The sequence below is a fragment of the Manihot esculenta genome, chromosome 3 (assembly GCF_001659605.2).
Source record: "Manihot esculenta cultivar AM560-2 chromosome 3, M.esculenta_v8, whole genome shotgun sequence".
NCBI lineage: Eukaryota > Viridiplantae > Streptophyta > Magnoliopsida > Malpighiales > Euphorbiaceae > Manihot > Manihot esculenta.
The window spans coordinates 32649490-32668249 of record NC_035163.2 but is presented as its reverse complement, the minus strand read 5'-3'; the positions used below and the strand labels follow the sequence as shown (position 1 = coordinate 32668249).

General features: G+C 34.7%; 3 protein-coding genes across 5 annotated transcripts; 2 read left to right on the top strand and 1 right to left on the bottom strand.

The window, feature by feature from the left end:
* The first annotated feature begins 565 nt into the window (after positions 1 to 565).
* LOC110611080 (novel plant SNARE 13) lies at positions 566 to 5625 on the top strand. Its single transcript, XM_021751192.2, has 10 exons — positions 566 to 885; positions 2101 to 2193; positions 2741 to 2834; positions 2927 to 2964; positions 3244 to 3341; positions 3913 to 3992; positions 4068 to 4124; positions 4218 to 4310; positions 4406 to 4480; positions 5171 to 5625. Exons 1-10 carry the CDS (start codon positions 809 to 811, stop codon positions 5273 to 5275), a joined length of 810 nt encoding a protein of 269 aa, XP_021606884.1. The 5' UTR covers positions 566 to 808; the 3' UTR covers positions 5276 to 5625.
* Positions 5626 to 5985: 360 nt separating this feature from the next.
* Positions 5986 to 11662, bottom strand: LOC110611079 (probable sugar phosphate/phosphate translocator At1g48230). Of its 3 annotated transcripts, none has more exons than XM_021751190.2 (11): positions 11504 to 11662; positions 11185 to 11251; positions 10849 to 10951; positions 9920 to 10027; positions 9265 to 9296; positions 9107 to 9157; positions 8631 to 8692; positions 8270 to 8531; positions 7784 to 8049; positions 7604 to 7695; positions 5986 to 6549 (listed from the first exon to the last, which is right to left on the bottom strand). In XM_021751190.2, exons 1-11 carry the CDS (start codon positions 11544 to 11546, stop codon positions 6367 to 6369), a joined length of 1269 nt encoding a protein of 422 aa, XP_021606882.1. In that variant the 5' UTR covers positions 11547 to 11662; the 3' UTR covers positions 5986 to 6366. The 3 variants fall into 3 exon arrangements, with proteins under 3 accessions (XP_021606882.1, XP_021606883.1, XP_043811175.1); XM_021751191.2 differs by having other exon boundaries at positions 10849 to 11104; positions 11504 to 11560; XM_043955240.1 differs by having other exon boundaries at positions 10849 to 11104; positions 11185 to 11624.
* Positions 11663 to 14145: 2483 nt separating this feature from the next.
* Positions 14146 to 18747, top strand: LOC110610848 (probable receptor-like protein kinase At5g18500). Its single transcript, XM_021750923.2, has 8 exons — positions 14146 to 14515; positions 15676 to 16320; positions 16417 to 16521; positions 16891 to 17013; positions 17095 to 17265; positions 17472 to 17601; positions 17898 to 18110; positions 18284 to 18747. Exons 2-8 carry the CDS (start codon positions 15698 to 15700, stop codon positions 18386 to 18388), a joined length of 1470 nt encoding a protein of 489 aa, XP_021606615.1. The 5' UTR covers positions 14146 to 14515; positions 15676 to 15697; the 3' UTR covers positions 18389 to 18747.
* Positions 18748 to 18760: the final 13 nt, after the last annotated feature.

Here is an 18760-nt window from a genome sequence, read left to right as displayed (position 1 = left end):
AATAATTTAATTAATTTTGATTTATTAAATAATTTTATTTTTATAATATAATAATGAATAAATAGCTGCTATTAATTGTAAAAATTAAATTATTTTATTATTTAAAAGTTAAATGAGTAAGTAAGATAAAATTAAAGTGGAGATAGAATATAATATTTTAAAAAAAGTGAGGAATTATTTAGTCTAATTAAAAATAATTTTATTTTATGATATATATTAAATAGAAGTATATTAAAAAATTATTATACAAATAATTTCAATATTTAAAACTGATAAAAATAAAAATAAACAAAATTTTATGGGGTAGAGGAATTATCTTTTTAAAAATATAAATTTGAATCTCATTTGTTATAATTTCATGCGTATTAAAAATATTAGTATTTACTAAAACGAAGTATTGGAAACACATCCGCTGAATAAGGTTGCAGAGCGTTTTGATCCGTTTTAAATAAAATTATATATATAAAAAGAATCAGATGGAAACTGGCTGTTAATTATAATTATTAAAAATAGAATGACGATAATGTTAATGTATGCCAGATAGTCGTTTACACTTTACCAGACCAGACAGCGATCTCCTCTCTCTCTCTCTCTCTCTCTCTCTTCGTTCCAGCTTGTTTCCCCCCCCCCCCCTTTGCATTCCCTTAAACCTAACTGTATCTCTTCCTTTCTTCCATCACGTTAGGGTTTCTTCTCCAATTTCTCCCACATGATCCTTTGATCGCAATATCCTTCCATTTCACTTATTTCAGGTTAGATTTCGTCTAGCCGGGGAGTTTCAAGGCTTCCGGCCCCTAATATCAATAATATGGCTTCGGACTTGCACATGACCCCTCAGTTGGAGCAGATCCATGGTGAAATTAAGGACAATTTTCGAGCTCTCTCGTAATTTCTCCTCTCTCGAACTTCTTCTTTCCCAAATTATGTATTTTTATCTGCAATTTCCTTCTTTTTTTGACCACTTTTAACTGGGAGAGATCTGGTACCAAACTCTTCTGCTGCATATTATGTTTTCTTTGTTTTGTTTGTTTGACATGTAAGTAAGCTCTGGTCTTGTGAACCTTTGCATCTAATTAAAACGAATCTTAATTGCTGCCAAAAGTTCACTCTTTTTATTTTATTTTATATTTTTCCCAACTTCTACAATTGTTCACCTGCTTGTAACCATTGTTTTCCTTCTTTTTATTTTTAACCTTTGTTTTTAATTTGAAATATTTATCGCGATCCTTTGAGTGACTCTTATGTGGTTATTAGGGAATTTAGTTGCTGCTTCAGCTTAGCAATGTGAAATGGTAAGAGGCTTTTCTTGGATTTAGTGTACGCTAACCAAGGAGTCTCCAATATTGCAGCATGGAGCTTTTTTGAGGTCCTCAAGTGGTTTTGGGTGGATGTTAATTAAGATAAGCTGAATGGTGTTGTCCATGGGTGCATTATCAAGAAACAAGTATTGTTTAAATACAAAAGGGTGCATTAATTGCTTAGGAAGTCGTGGTGGTCCTAGTGGTTGCTTTTGTACATGTCACAGATCACTTGCAGTAGTGCCTCTTAATAATCCAGTTGACACTTGAAAGAGTAGAAGTTTTCAACATCGTGTATTTCATTTTTATTGTTGAAATGGTGTTATAAAATGCTAAGATTAGGTCATCAGTCTTTACTAGAATGGGTGATGACAGCATCTCTTTTATTTCGAAATGTATCAATGTGCTATTTATCTTGTGTCTATTTCCTTCCTAACTTTCTTTACATGCTGATGCATTCTTACAGCTTTATTAGTTCCACAATCAAAATTAACTTGGCTTCTTTTCTTGAAAACAAATCCATCTTTTATTCTAGAAGTGCTAGGACCTTATCAGAGATTTGCAATTATTTCCTCTGCTATCTAAAGCAGTTGAGTTTCTTCACAATCAATATGGAGTTCACTTTTCCACTGTGTAGAAATGTAATTTTTGATTGCTAGAAGTGTTGAATTACTTGTGTCTGATTGGACATATGCATAGGTGGGAATAGGGGATGTTCATGTCTCATTCTGCAATTACTATCATTATTTACTGCTAAAGAAGAAATAGCAGTTGTGATTATTTTTTACATTTGTGAATACAGAAATGGGTTCCAGAGGCTGGATAAAATCAAAGATTCCAACAGACAAAGTAAACAGCTTGAGGAACTTACTGGGAAGATGAGGGAGTGTAAAAGGTATCAGGTTTCTACTTTTCAATTTTCATATCTCGTTGCTGTTTTATTGAGTAGTACACCTGAATCATACTTGTGTTGGAGCCAAATAAATTATAGTCCAAATAGAGAAAATATGCATGTGACTTGCGGTGCTTAACACCCTTTTATCTTCGAATCTCCTAGCAAGTTATACCTCTGGAATGTTTTACTCATCACCTTGGTCTGTTGAATTTCACTGTAGAAATGGAGATGAGCTTGGCATAAGCACTTGAGAGCTTCAATACCTTAGTTATCAAGCATAGGGTTCTTAGGGTTCTTAGTGCTTAGTGAATAATGCACTTGAATCTTTCAATACATTATCATGTTTAATCATCAGTCATACTGCATATAAGGAAAAGTGAGATAAAACTACATGCTATGCTCCATTTTTTTTTTTTAAAAAAAAAAAAAAAAGAAGAAGAAAGCAGAGAGTAAAAATAGAAAGATTTGCATTATATGTATTGAGATCTTTTTTGTGATTTCTTTGATTTATGAATGACAATGTTTTCATTTGAATGAACTGTGCCAGATTGATTAAAGAATTTGATCGTGAAATTAAAGATGAGGAGATCAAAAATCCTCCTGAACTAAATAAGCAACTCAATGATGAGAAGCAATCCATGGTCAGTCCTTTGAAACCTTTGTTTTCCCTCATGAACATGATCATCAGATTATATGTATTTGTACATTCAACTGCAATACTCTGCTTGTGCAGATAAAAGAGCTGAATTCCTATGTCGCTCTGAGGAAAACGTAAGTTACCTGTTTCTGTTAGTAGAAGTCAATTTTATTCTATAATGATAGAGGTGATTCACTGGACAAACAACTGTTGTCTTCAATAAGAACTAGTCCCTTGTATGTAGAGTATGAGCAAATTTAGTTAGAATTATGTACCACATTTCTTACCAGTGGAATTTAATCCATAAATTGAATGGTTGTACCTTCTAGAAAAATAAAACAATATTCCTTTTGATTTCATCTTATGGGTACTTTTGAACTTCATACCCCTGACTCTTATCTGGTGGGCTGCAGTTTTATGAATAGCCTTGGTAACAAAAGAGTTGAACTTTTTGACATGGGAGCAGGGGGCAGTGAACCTATAGCTGAAGAAAATGTTCAAATGGCATCAGGTTAAAATTCGATTTTGCTTTATACCTACCATTGTATTTAATCTCTGGAATATATTTTAGTTTATATGTAAAGTCTCCTAATAAATCAACCTGATTCATTTCCCTTCAATTCTATTTGCAATTGCACATGAGCTTTTCATTGTCTGCATCCGCATGTACCTATCTTGGCTAGAGCCAAAATTTGTTTTCTTCACAAATTTATAGCTTAGATTGTTGCCAGAGGGTGAAATGAATGTCAGGCATGATGGCAGCTTGAAGTTCATATTTGGAAATGTTCACTGTAAAAAAGAAAAAGCAGAAACATAAACTTATATTAGATGTGCCTGCCTTATTTTTAAACAAAATTTAATTCAGCAGTTGGATATACAATAAGATAGTGATGAATTGCCAAAATCTCTCTTTGATAATGAGGATCAAACATCATAAAGAATATATCATTCTCATGTTTAATTTAGTTGTGCATATTTTCTATTCAATTTCTTCACACAAAAAAGGAAGGAGAAGAAAAAAATACACAAGAGAGAAGTGTTCTGTTTTGCTTCATTGTGTAATTTATATTCCTGCTCTGTAGCTATGTCAAATCAAGAACTCATTGATGCTGGTATGAAGACAATGGATGAAACTGATCAAGTCATTGAACGATCTAAAAAGGTATATAGCTTCATGGACCCTTTTTCTTCAAATGTTTCCTTTGTCTGTATTATTAGCTCAGGGTTTGGCCTGTAGGTTGTTGAACAAACAATTGAAGTGGGAACTCAAACTGCTGTTACCTTAAAAGGCCAAGTGAGTGTGATCTATCAATCATACTAGTTATGAAGCTTTTTTCTTCTCTTCCTCATGAATATCATGCTTTGTGTCCTAATCCGAATTGGACAGACTGAACAAATGGGTCGAATTGTAAATGAGCTGGATACAATTCAGTTCTCAATTAAGAAGGCCTCACAGCTGGTGAAGGAAATTGGGAGGCAGGTTAGTTGATTTTCGTTGTCTCAAAGCTGCTGCCCTGCTTTATTGTTTCAATTTTTTTTTCCATTTTTATTCTTCACTATCTTTTTTTTTCCCAGGTGGCGACAGATAAATGTATAATGCTATTTCTTTTTCTCATTGTATGTGGTGTGATAGCCATCATTGTTGTTAAGGTATCATCTTCTGTTCACCTATTAATTGCCCTGAGGCTTTATAATATCTTATTGTCGTCATTATTTGACCGAATAGTAATAGTTCTTGCTAAGATACATTTTAGGGACTTTTGCATGCAAAATTTAAATTATTCAAATGTTTGTGCTAACTTTTTGCTGCCTGCGTGGCTGATTGAAAAACTGCAACATCAAAAATGAAATATGGGAAATAAAAAGTTGCATATGGAACACTCAATCACATGCAGAACATTCTATATGCATGGAGTTATAAAAAACTGTGAATGCCTCTCAAACAAATTGAAGATTATGGAGTTTTGAGTTTTATGGAGTTTTTCTGAAAAACCTTGATGGGGCTCAAGGGTAATGATCAATTGTACAAGCAACTCACAGCTTTCAAAGAAGTTAAAGGTTTCAAAAGTTTTGAGTTCAATGGCGTTATGCTGAAAACCTTTGAGGTTTTGACAAGGGTTGTGGGTGATTTCTGATCTTTGATTTTACATGTCTAACCATTCAATTTATGCTAAGCTGCTTACATCATATTAGTATTTGCTTGTGAGTAATGCTGAGGTGCTTCATGCACATTTTTTTGCCAAGACTGAACTGGAGAAGTTGCACAATTTTCCTGATTGCATCATGTGAATGTATGTCTGCACAAAATTCCACTATCTAATTGAATTTGTAAATGTTTAGATCGTCAACCCCAACAACAAAGATATCAGAGACATTCCTGGGTTGGCACCTCCAGCCCCTTCAAGGAGGCTGTTGTATCTAAGGGATCCAGGACGTGTTGCTTAGATTCATCATCTCTGACCAGTATTTCTTCCCACCTTTTTTGATGATCTGTTGTAGTGGGAATACTGCTACTTGCGAGCATGCTCCATATTTTTTTTCCCTTCTCCCAATTCATTTCTCATCCGAGTTGTGCATATCGCATTTGTGATTATATGTGTAAAACATATTTGAGGGCTTTTTGGCACTGTTTTGAAAGTTATGCTCTGGTTCCTTGTTCAAATATTTTGTGAGACTGGCTGTGCTAGGAGGAAAAAGTTGCGACTGGAAATGTGTAACAAAATACGTTGATGAACCATTCGGGTGATGTACATTTTTCTTTTCAAATATGTCCCATCATGACTTTTTTCCCGCTACTTTGCACGTATAGTTGTGCTTGTGGGTTTTGAGGTAATTCAATATGCTGCTTTTAATTCTGTTTGTCAGCCTTCTCACCTTATGGCCCTGTAGAATGGGTAAGAATTTTGGATAAAACGCTATTCTAAATGAAATACGATCCATACAAATAGAGGTTTACCGTTGATAGCCTAAGGTGACAGATGCAGGCTAAGCTCTTGCTTTCTGGTCACTTTTGGACATAACATCGCCAATACAACTAGGGTAGTCATGAAACAGTTGCATCACAGGATATGAGAAGAATGTTGTGCACAGAATTGGGCAAATTCAGTGTAAATTATCATGCAAGTAGAAATTCAATTTATCACTGAAGCAGATAGTGAACTACGTAAGAATTGTCAACTTCATTTGAAAACAAAATCTCCACGACAGATTATGAGCTATTGGAGACATCAAATTCTTAACTGGACTGGCCAAAATGCCTATGGCCTACCCAAAATGTTGATTGTATTACGGTGAGCTTGTTCACCCAGCGATGGGTCCTAAGCGACCATCTACAGAACTATAGCAGGAAATTGATGTGTGCAATTGCTACAACTGCAGATACAATACTTGACCTTTCAACTAAAGGGAAAATATATATATATATATTTTCTCTTGAAATCAAAGGATGCACACCACGCCTGAACTTGAATTCCCTTGTAGTTTCGCTTCTTCAGTCTCACTCGGGATATAGAATCTATGGTTGGGCTTTCAAAAAATCATGCAGTATGGTTGCTAAACTGTGTGCGTCCAATATGCGACAACCTTGATGAAATTAGAGGGGCTTCCTCATCAACATTTAGATCAGAAGAAGAATTACCAACTCCACCACCTCCTCCATTGTTATCGCTGTTGTCATTAGGTACGAATATATCAGATGACTTCTTCTCGAACTTCCAATCCTGTGATAACCAATAAAGTCATCAAATGACAACACAAATAGAAATGGTCAGCATACTTCACTAGTTCAACACACAAGCAAAATAACCAAACTAACTAAATGCTAATGCATTATTGACAACTTAGTGAGCAATATCGGTGTTCATCAACTTGGACCATTTCCAGTTCCATGAATAACCAAATCACCTCCCTTCAGCTCAGATTCAGCGTTCTTCAACTTATTAATCCAGTCGCAATAATTAATCAAGCAAGTGCAGCATCACAAGGTTTTATGAAAATAATGGTCAATGTAAAACACAAAAAACACTTGAAGGAGAAAAAGAAATAAAGTATCAAATTTTGTTAATTCTCAATTGTCAATATCAATAATAATCTCTACTATGACCTTCATATTTATAGTATAAAAACTAGTCCTACCAGGATTAGGACTGAGAATCCAAAAATAAGAAAATACTAACTATGAAAAAAATGATAAGCCCTACAAATTTTATTATCCCTAAATAATAATATAATTCCTCAACATTAGATATTTAAACTTCTTCATTGTACTAGAAAACTGAATTAAAGATTTTAATTTTATAATTAAAAATTAAATCAAAATAATTCCTAAATCTAGTCTTCCTTGACCACATCAATAGGTCACATGAAAAAAGAAGTGATATAATGCCAGCTAAGATTTCATACTAAGTAGACTGACAAATTACAATTTCAAATTCCTACTACTGAAACATAAAATCTAAGAAAAGTGTTAACCCCCTAAAGATTGGATGTCCACGATCAATCATGAATAATTGACCGAGTGAAATGTATGTTAATTCTGCCAGGCTTTGCACCATAGAGCTTGTGCCTCCATATGCAAAGCAAGATATTTCCACTATGCTATGCTTATCAATTTCCTATGCAGTATGGCAGTACCTCATTGTTTCAATGACATCAGTGTAATCATCCAATAACTGAGGAGCAAAACTGAGAGGAGTACTGACAAAACAAATTTTCAAAAATACACCTATGATATGAGAAGCTTTTAAGATATCAAGGATTAATAAGAAGTTTAACCTTTGTGATCCTTTCTGGAATAGTTTCAGGCAGCTGAGAAGCTCGGACATCCTTAACCTTTATGTAATTGTACATGACAACACCACAAAGTGCTGCACAATAGGGAAAAGAAGGAAAAATTTGAACTAATTTCCAGAATCTGATGAAAGCCATCTACATTTCAAATGAATAGAGAAATACCAATTGCATAACCAAGGATATTCAATCCTGTTATTGTAGACTCGGGAAATATGATAGTTGAAAGGGCTATCAGTATCCAGTCTTTTAAAACGCCAGCAACCCTTATGGTGACTGCTCCAGTTCTACCAATCACTAGGAATATGGAGAAGTTCAAGGCTAATGCAGAAAGTGCATTGGAGAAGAATATCCAAAAATTGAACTGAATCTGTGAAACTTCCATCCCAGGCTTCTCCAGTAAAAACCAAGGCACAAACAGAAAGACAAAACTGCACACGAAGAAAATGTGAGAAGCCCTTATTAACATGCCAGTCAATAAAAATTCTTCCACTGCAAAAAACTGCTATAAAGGGCATATCAGACCACTAGTAGAAATAATAAGGTGCTAAGCAGAATAAAGTAGAGGGTTCTAGAGGGGAAGAAAAGGAACTATCCACTTTTGCACACAAGCGACTTGAACAAAAAAAAAAAATCATCAAAATTCAGTACCTGCATGGAGCTATGTAATATAAACTGGTGACCGGATTTAAAGTCAAGCCCTTTTTCTGAAGGAGGACCTGAGTTAATACCAGCCTCAGTGCTTCTGCAAAGATGCCTGTGACTTGGTAAACTGTGCCAACTACATTAAAATGAATTTCCCCATATGAAGAGATGACAACTCCAACACTGACCAGCACCATGTTTAAGAACACATCACACCTTGCTTTGTCAGTGCCACACATAACAGCCATGAGAAATGTTGCCACTGGCACTGTAACAGCCAAATCCATTAATTATAAAGACCCACTTAGCAGGATTAGAGAACTTATAATGAAACTGAAAAATGTAATTGTCCTTTGTATTCACATACTTAAAGCTTTCAGCATCTGGATGAATGCCACCGAGATGTACAGATAAGCAGTGTTACCAAACCTGTGAAAGCAAGTAATTTAAAATTGTAAAAACTCCTAATATGATAAAATAGTTTTCACAGATATAGTTAGATATAGACATGTGCTTTGTTTGATTCATACAATAGTATAAAAAATCCATTCTCAACTTTTGGTTAAAACTTTAAAATGTGATATAGGTGTTCCATACACAAGCTACATTAGAAATTTTAGGATTCCCAATTCCTGTAAAAGTGAATATTAACAGTGATTCCATCATCCCATGACTCACGTAATTCTTAGTTTATTCCATTCTACAATCCAAATGTAGTGATACGGTACTTAAATTTAAAATAGAAGCACATATTTTATACATCACTTACTACCACATTTAGAAGTAGAAAAAAAGACCATATATTAACAAGAAAAGTTCAGAGCTACGGGGTTAAGTTCTCACCAAAGACTTGCTGCAAAGAAGGCACTTATTGGTATTACACATGTTGCATATCTGCAACATCAAGAAGCAGTTTCAGGGAAGGAGAGGATAAGTAGGTCAAATGAAAGTGATAACCAACTAAAACAGTAACAAGATTTTGAAAAAAAGAAAATCCTTACATTTCAAAAGTCATTTTGACTGGAGATACAACCTACATTGAAATAAAGGCACAAGATTACTTCTAATACATAGAGATTGAGATCAAGAGCAGACAACATAAAAAAATACACAGCATTTGTAATAACCTTCTTTGTTCAGCAATAAGAAATTCTTTTGCATTATAGTTATTCTTTGTGTGTGCATGTGAGGCTTACAGCAACAACACAACAAAATACAATACAACGGTAAGGAATTTAAAAGGTTTTTTAGTTGGTTTTTAAATGAATTATTAAAGAATAAAAGGACTGGCAAATGATCTAACAGATGAAGAAATGGAAATGAGAAACTTTCACCAGTTTATTTGGTCAAATTGAAATAAATACATATTTAGTAAAAATGAATCAGTTTTTTCCATCATTGATAAAAAAAGTTTCAGTTAATAAATGAAATATTCTCCATAGTTTGCATCTACAGCATTTAAAAGCAAAACATATATCCTTAACAGTCAGATACCATACATCAAGGATCTTCTGTTTAATTCAAAAAAAAAAAGAAGTTCTACAAATTAGACATTAACCTAGTTGACCAATATACATTAGCCAACAACTAATGATGGAATAAAATGAAAAATATGCACTGAGTAAAAGGAAGCAGAATCTATGTAGAAAGTCAAACCTTGAATACACGAACAAGGAAAAAGGATACCATCCCTGAGAATGCCATATGGATCATTGTAAGAGTGATGGGAAATGGAAAGTTGAAGTATTTTGGAGAAAGAACCCACTGCAACAAAATTCATAAATTCATATGCCACTAATAGTTCAATTCAAAATGTATCAGAGAACCATGATACCCATCAGAGAACAGAGACAGTAGACAACGACGTAAAAGAGCAAATATCAGCAAATCAAGATGCACTAATATCTTATATAAGCAAAGTGGAATGCAAGGCTGCCTATAGTATACACCTATACAGGTCTGTGCATTATTCATAACCTATAGTCATAGTCACTACATGTTCATGATTAATACCAGGCATATTAAAGGATTTACATTAACATGGAACTAGCAAGCACCTAGCAAACTAGGTATGGTTTAGAAGATTTTTATTCCAGCACTATAGCTAAAGAATTGAAACAGGTAGTTGGTAGGTTTGAGTGCTTTAGCACATATGGACCAGTCATGCCCACAACTTAATTGGAGCCAATAAAACCAGAAATATAGTACAACCTTTGGTCCTAGTATTAGTACCCAACTAAATAAGTAACTTAAGACATAGTATACATGGAAAGAATGCTGCCCCCTTTTCGTGTGAAGAAGCAGCATCTGGCTAATTATCCAAATAACTTGTAGAAGGTAATATTTATATTAAAGGCTTGAAGATGAACAGACAGAGTCCAGACGCATTGGATTGAAGATAAATACAATTTTCCCAGAAAAAAAATGTCACTGGCGTTAATTTTTGGTGGTTAGTGCATGAAACCACTAGGATTACAAGCTAATAAATCTTGAGAGGCGTCATGATATAAGCAAGAGTCCAGCATAAAATCCAAGAAAGAGAAAAATAAATATGCACCAAATCTGAAAGGAGCAAAAGCAATCACCTTGTTATACAAGATTACACCCGAAGAAAGCAAAATGTAGATCAAAAGGTACAAGTAAGTCAACACAAGTGGCTTGTTGATGATCATTTTGCCTGCCGCAAATCTTTGGTTCAACAAAATGATGAAAACAAGGCGATATTATATCAGTGTTTGGTCTCTACAACATCTTGACTCGAAATAACAGGAACCACATTCTGTGTACTTATTCACTGCAGATTCCTCCAAAAAATTGGAGACAGAAATTGAAATGGAGTACCTGAAAACGAAATCAAGACATCATTATTACCTAGAGATTAGCTTGGAAGTAGAAAATGAACATTGAAAGCGAAAGATGACCTGAAATTTGACAAATAGGGTGAATCACCAAGGGAAATGCGATGATGCAGCGAATCCAATGCAATATCTGAGTTACGAACCAAGATTTTTAAAGAAAATATAGCTCTCTGATCCGATCTATGAAGCGAGAGAAGCAAAGAAAAAAAATCTTGGCAAAATTGATGCAGTGTTAAAGATGAGGATTTAGAAGATCAAAATTCACGAGCAGGAAAGAACGAATCTGGATGCGAATGCACCAAAATATAATAAAAGAAAAAAAAGGTTTTTTTTTTTCCACAAAAAGAAAAATTAAAAAGGAGGAGAGTGAAAGAAAACGCACGGCAAGTATTGAAGAGTGTGCAAGTGCAAGCGCAAACGCTCATTAATAAATGGGGAGTGGTAACTGATAAATCAGGGACTGTGGTTCTCGTGCTTCATCGTCCAAAGCCCAGAAAAGAAAAATAATGCAAGTTTTTTAAAATATTGAGCACAGAAAATCCACCGACTGATGACGCCTCATGCCTCGTGATGAGGCCTGGTTATAGTTATACACGACCTGTCGTTGAATGGAACATTGAAGGCCATTGGCCCAAAGTATATGAAAGGGTCCTTCAACCTGAAGGCAGGCCTAATCGTTTGAAAGCCCTTGGGCTGATTCCTTCTGCAATTTCATGTCGAAATCCTTTTTCATTATACAAATCCATTAATAAATTCTATTTATTTTAAAGATATTAATTGAAAATTTTGATTGCGAGGCAATTGCAACAATTAGAAGAGGAATTGTTTTTTGAGTTATGGGTGCGAGCATGGAGGACGTGAGGCTGATAATAGAATCCAACAAGAAAACAAAGTCATGGATGTCAACCCAATTTCTGGGCTCCATATGAAACGTTTCAAAACTCATGAAAGGCATAATAGAAATGATATATCAAGTTTCAAAACATTTGTTCATGTTTGAGTAATTTAAAAGAGACTGTTTTCTTTTTAGTGAAACATATTAGTTTTATTTATATCTTGCTAAAAGTTTATTATGCTGCTGTTATTATTTTTCTTACGTGATGAAATTATATTTCTCCCCAGGTTTTTAATTTTTTTGGGAAAAAAAATGCATAAGTGAGTGTAAGCTATTTTCACTGAGACATGAGGAAAAGTATGGTTAGGATTAGGAAGGCAGGGGCTAAAGAAGTTCAGGTGTTAAAATGGGCATCTGACAATAAAAGCATGGATATTAAGTGAGACCAAATGGGTATCTTTTGGTTTTGGTGGGGAGGAGGGGGAAAGGAAATTTCATTCACAACAACAGCAATTAGTTGTTGGAGAAGGAAGGTTCTGTCCTGCGCAATCCAAAATGGCTTTGTAAATCTTCGCATAATTTATAATCAAAATTATTTTTTTTTTTAAAACAAAAAAAAATAAACAAATTATAATGAAGATGACCAGGTTGATGCAACCTACCTAACAACTACATATTGACATTTGTGTTACCAATTGGGCATAACAAAAACATTCCTCCATCCCTAACCACCACAAAGCTCAAATTTTTTTTAAAAAGAATTAGGGGACCTTAACCTAACCCCCATTTTCAACCAATACCATTATTATTGATATGCTCCCAAATCATGCTATTTCTGCTAACATACCATATATATTGTATCAAAATTGAGATGGTTTAATCATACACTTGTCGTAATATGAGTGGGACATGGAGGACCCTTTTGCAGTGGGTGAGGACAATTTACATTATTTTTATGTTTCTCCCAAAGTTGACTCTTTCATATTTTTCCAGATTTATTAATTCTGTTTATATTTTGTTCTGATCTACAGGGAAATTTTTATATATATAAAAAAAAATAATCTAACCATCATTTTCATTCAATAGCTTACTCATTATGATAATGATGCGTTGGACAGTCTGCAGATTAAACAACATCAAGGAAATTGTGCTTGTGTTTTATTTCCAAGTTCATCCATAGTCACTTAGATTTATCCTTATTTACACTGTCAATTTGTAAATTTCCATAATATCCATTTGTAAATCCAGCTGGGACCTGGGACAAGTCAAAACAATTGCGTGCCCATATGGAAACCTAGTGCTTATTTTCATTCAGAAATTACTATTAATTTCTTAAATTTTTAAAACATTCATTAATTTGTATTTATTTCCAAATTATTTTGTAAAAAAAAAAAAGGCACAAATGGAGAAATAATTTATTTATAGTATAAGAAGAAGGCATGAACGTTTGTTGAGGGAAGCGCGTGTGCTTTTCATGTTGACCCAATAAAATCATGTTACAAGTAATAACAACCCCTCGTATTATTACAATTCCAGCTGTCTTATTTTCATGTTTTTCTTCTAAAATGATTTAATCCCATAGCATTTCATATTTACCTGGAGCATATATCGAGTATTTGAAGTGTGAAGCAATCTGACAAGGAAGACTTTAGGATCTGGCTTGTATGTGGTTCAGGCAGCAGAATTGGACCCATCTCTAAAGCTAAACGTTGAAAAATATTAACTTTTTATTTTTTTGCCTCTTAATGCTTTCTATGACTAAAATATACACATTGCTTGCTTTCCACAGTCTGTGTCCATTGCTGATATGATTATTATTTCTTTGAATTTTCATTTCTTCACCAAATTAAAACAATGTATTTGAAGGTTTATGGTGTCCAGTCCATTTCTTTGAAAGTTTGACCCATTTTCATGTAAAAACTGGGCAGAGCACAAGAATAATTTTTTATGAAATACCCATCATGATTAACAATAAATAAATATAATTGCATTCTTAAATTTTAATCTTCATTTGACCTTTAAAACTTTTCACTGATTTACGCTTACCAAAATCTTCAATCACGCTAATTAATGGTCTCTCTGTAATCATAACCTTTTGTTTTTTCTTTTTAAAATTTTTTATATTCATATTTAATGTTTTGACTAGAAAACCAAACAGACCCAAATTAGTTTTCCATTTTAAAATTGCACTCTGTTTAATTGTCACTTTCCTATTGAAAAAAATTTCCCAAAATAATAAAGAAATGGAAAACTGAGAAGAAGAAGCAAGGAAGATGATGCTTCCCTTTCACAGGATATATAAATATAAAGGAAATGTGTATATGTAATGTAAAGCATGTCCTTCCTTATCACCTACTACTGACAACTCCATATCTTCTTCTTACCCATTCAGCCCAATTTGCAAAACCCACAATGGAAACCCTACCTCAATCTCATCATTTTTGGACAATGTAGCTGTTTTTGCTGCCTGCCAACAAGCTTATTTCATAAGTATCAAACTTTAGGGATTTTTATTTTCTGCAAGTGAGACTGTGCATCAGTAAGAAGCTTCACAATCAGGTATGTGATTTCATAAACCTCTGAGCAAATTTTCATCTTAGCTGCTTTCGTCTTGTTTTCCATTTAAAAGCACCTTGTTTTCTTAAGTTCCATTTGAATTATTAATGCAAATGATTTAGATGAATTGTATTGGCAATTGCTGTTAAGATGATGATGTAGAAGATCACAATTCACTGGTAGGAAAGGACGAATCTGGATGCCAATGCTTCATATATTGTAAGAAGATGCATCTTAATATAAAGAAAATAATAATAATAATAAGAGGAGAGTGAAAGAAAACGCACGGCAAAACAATGAAGAGTTTGCAAGTGCAAACTCAGACGCTTATTAATAAAATGGCAAGTGGTAACTGATAAATCAGGGAATGTGGTTTATGTGTTTTGTCGTTCAAGATGAACTCAGAGACCAGAACAATATGGAAAATTGATACTAGGACTAGTACAAAATATAGGGAGCGCAGAAAATCCACGGATTGTTGATGCCGCATGCCTCGTGTTCAGGCTTCCCTATCACAGGTTATAAACGATTTGTCGTGGAATGGAATGCCCTGAAAGACAATTGACCCAGAAAGGCTAAGCAATGACATGGTCTGCAGTCAGGTGCTGCCCAAAATATATGAAAGGACCTTTCAATTTGAAGGCCTTTCTTTTTTTCCATAGCGTCCGGGCTGATTCTTTCTTGCAAATGATTAAATCATTCTATTTCTAGTTAAATCCTTTCTAGGTTCCATTTGAATTATTGATATGTATGATCTGGATGAATTATATTGATTCGTGTGTAGTTATCAAAGTTTCAATATTTTTTACCACTTTTCAATTATATGATACTACCCACTTCCTTCAATGGAAAATGGCAAATGGTTATGTTTATAGGATCCCGTTAACACCCTTTATTTATCTCTGCTGATGAATCATTTCTTGTGTTTCTGAAACCTTTTCTCATATGTTTCTCTGGAGTGGGTTTGTTTGGAACTTGATGGGCATTTATATTATATGTGAAAGGAAGTCTTTTATTGTTAAACTATTGATGTGAAAGTTGGATTTAACCTTTGCAATGCAAATAGGTAGTATTCAAGACGAAATGGGGCAAGTGTGAAATTTTTTTGAATTGGTGAATTTACTGACTTTTTATTTTTCAATCTCTTCTCTTCTAATCTTCAGGTTTATTAGCATCAACAGAAAAATGGCTTCCAATCTTAATGATAGCCTAACCAAGAAATACATTGGTTTACAGTTGTGGATATTAGTCGCCATCTGTTTAGGAGTGGTTTGTATAATGATCCTGGTGGTTTCACTATGGTTCACTTTTAAAAAGAAAACAAGGACAAACAGCATGCTTCCAGTGAGTCAAAGATCCAGGATTCCAGAGGAAATTAAAGAGATTGGTGTTGATCAAAATTCAGCAAATAATGGTGGTTTCCTCAGCCTTAACGATAAATTCAGTGACAAAGATTCAGAGAAAGTCTTGATCCAATTAGAAAATGGCGATGATAGCAGCCAGTCAGGCTCCTTTACTAATGTTGACAAAGATGGTGTTGGGTCTCAATTAGGAGAAGAGGTAGCCATTGGAACAGCTTTTGCCTACAGGCCTTCTTCACATCCCCTGACTGCCCCTTCACCTCTTTCTGGTCTACCTCAATTTTCACAGTTGGGCTGGGGTCATTGGTTTACCCTCAGAGATCTGCAAGTTGCAACAAACCGGTTTTCTAAGGAGAATATAATTGGTGATGGCGGATATGGAATTGTTTATAAGGGATATCTGATGAATGGTACTCCTGTGGCTGTCAAGAAGCTGCTGAACAATCCGTAAGTTGCATGGTATCTCTGAGCTACATATCATATTCAATAAAATTCTTATCAGAGTACAAGTTTATTTGACAGTCTTCTTTGCTTTTCTTACAGAGGACAAGCTGATAAGGATTTTAGAGTTGAAGTAGAGGCTATTGGTCATGTGCGGCATAAAAACCTAGTTCGACTCCTGGGATATTGCATTGAAGGAACCCACAGGTAGCATATCCTTTTATGTTCTTGCTTTGATTTGGGAACAACAATTCAAAAGTTTTTGAATTAGGTTTCCTTGTGTAATAGTCCAAGTCAATTGCTTGAATGTCATAGAATTGCCTTTTAACTTTCAATGAAAGCATGCTTATGCGTGTACGCACATACAGATGCACCCATCTTATATATTAGTTTCCTATATGTACTTCATCAGATGCATGTCTGCTGCATTGGATGCTTGCAACATCTAACCAATCATGCTCCAAAAAGTGCTTTGTCATTTATATTTAAGAAGAAGCAACTTGGAATTTTCTGTCAATGTGTGGTTTTTATGTTCTGCATGCACTCATTTGTCAATCTTATTATGTAAAATTTTAGGTTGCTGGTATATGAGTTTGTCAATAATGGCAATTTGGAGCAATGGCTCCATGGGGCCATGCGCCAGCATGGTTATCTTACTTGGGAGGCTCGCATAAAAATTCTACTCGGAACTGCGAAGGCGTAAGTTCATCAACCTTATTCCGCGTTGTTAAACTTAATGATTGCTTTGAGTCCTTTTGCACTCATGATTATGTGTTTCAGGCTGGCTTATTTGCATGAGGCCATTGAGCCAAAGGTGGTGCACCGGGACATAAAATCAAGCAACATATTAATTGATGACAACTTTGAAGCTAAAATATCTGATTTTGGCCTGGCCAAACTGCTTGGTGCTGGAAAAAGTCATATTACAACCAGAGTAATGGGTACATTTGGGTAAGTGCTTTTCTGCATTCAGATTATTGCAATTTAATGGTACACTTCTTCGTTCTTCTTTTATGTTGACTATTTATATCTAATGTTGGTTGTACAACCTGAAGCAACTTTGCCACTGTTGTGAATAATATATCTTTTTTGTTCCACGTGTTTTTCATTTACCTTTATTCATATGATAATTTCTCCTCTACTGAATGATGGTGTAGTTATGTTGCCCCAGAATATGCAAATTCTGGTCTTCTGAATGAGAAGAGTGATGTTTATAGCTTTGGAGTTGTGCTCTTGGAAGCAATCACAGGAAGAGATCCTGTGGATTATGCTCGTCCTGAGAATGAGGTATGCATTAAACATTTCCTTTAAGCATAAACACAAGCTGCATCTTTCTATTGAGAATGATTCGCAAGTTTCATCACTTGAACTTTTGGGCTTTTATTTTAGATTTGCCTGATTAAATATTTTGAACTTTATATCGCATTTTGAATGTATTAACAAAGGATCTTTTGCAGCATCTGGGAACTCCATTTGCTTCATCATCCTTAGATATTCTGCATCTTATTTTTTTATATTAAACAAGCAATGAGAGCACAGTTCAGTGGATATCTTGGGATGATCCTATTGGGTGCATCTTTCAGGTAAATCTGGTGGAGTGGTTGAAGATGATGGTTGCAAGGAGGCGTTCAGAAGAGGTCGTGGATCCAACGATTGAGACAAGGCCATCAACAAGTGCCCTTAAACGAGCTCTTCTAACTGCGTTAAGATGCGTTGATCCAGATTCTGAGAAAAGACCAAAGACGAGTCAAGTAGTTCGCATGCTTGAATCAGAGGAGTATCCTCTATCCAGAGAGGTACAATTCTGAAATCATCTTTGAAAATTCAAAAGGAAAAAGAAATTCCAACTTGGTTTGACTTGGTTATTTGCATCCCAGAGAAACGTATAAATTGAAAGTTGATATTTCTTTTTTCATTTTTTGGTGTTAATGCAATGATCCTTAAAAGGGTTTCTGGATGGAAATTTCAGGATCGAAGACACAGAAGGAGCCAGGCGGGGGTCACTGAGACAGAGTGTAACATGAAACACAATCCAGATTCAAAAACAGATGGGGAAATGAGCCATGGAACATAGACAACAATAGTAAAGGGGACATTCGCTAGACCCTCCAAGATCTTGGCATGTATCGTCTGACAGTTGTGGTTGAGGAGGAGGAGCTAAGCCAAAGCAGTGGAGGTATTCCGGATGGTTTCTCTTTTAAAAAATTGAAGTAATTACTTGTAGATGTTGTAGAGAAACTTAGTTGGTATGAAAGTTGTATTGTGAAAGGACACCCATGGCAGGAGTGGTGTGTACAGATCTTGATGATTTTTCATATATTTTGGTTTTGGGTCATGTTGATGTCATTGTAGTCCAAAGAAAATAGTAAATTTGGATTGGTGGAGAGGGGGAGAGGGAGAAGAACAAGTGAAAAGAAGTTGATTTTCCTTTTATTGGATTTTGTTT

What these genes read in the sequence shown, in the direction of transcription:
- LOC110610848 (XM_021750923.2), top strand. Translation starts at nt 15,698, where the DNA reads ATGGCTTCCAATCTTAATGATAGCCTAACCAAGAAATACATTGGTTTA. An exon ending in TGCATTGAAGGAACCCACAG is followed by an intron (nt 16,522 to 16,890) that starts GTAGCATATCCT and finishes GTAAAATTTTAG; the next exon opens with GTTGCTGGTATATGAGTTTG. An exon ending in ATGCTCGTCCTGAGAATGAG is followed by an intron (nt 17,602 to 17,897) that starts GTATGCATTAAA and finishes TGCATCTTTCAG; the next exon opens with GTAAATCTGGTGGAGTGGTT.
- LOC110611080 (XM_021751192.2), top strand. Translation starts at nt 809, where the DNA reads ATGGCTTCGGACTTGCACATGACCCCTCAGTTGGAGCAGATCCATGGT. An exon ending in AAGATGAGGGAGTGTAAAAG is followed by an intron (nt 2,194 to 2,740) that starts GTATCAGGTTTC and finishes GAACTGTGCCAG; the next exon opens with ATTGATTAAAGAATTTGATC. An exon ending in TGAAGGAAATTGGGAGGCAG is followed by an intron (nt 4,311 to 4,405) that starts GTTAGTTGATTT and finishes TTTTTTTCCCAG; the next exon opens with GTGGCGACAGATAAATGTAT.
- LOC110611079 (XM_021751190.2), bottom strand. Translation starts at nt 11,546, where the DNA reads ATGAGCGTTTGCGCTTGCACTTGCACACTCTTCAATACTTGCC. An exon ending in GTCAAAATGACTTTTGAAAT is followed by an intron (nt 9,158 to 9,264) that starts GTAAGGATTTTC and finishes TTGATGTTGCAG; the next exon opens with ATATGCAACATGTGTAATAC. An exon ending in TTCCAGAAAGGATCACAAAG is followed by an intron (nt 6,550 to 7,603) that starts GTTAAACTTCTT and finishes TGGTTATCACAG; the next exon opens with GATTGGAAGTTCGAGAAGAA.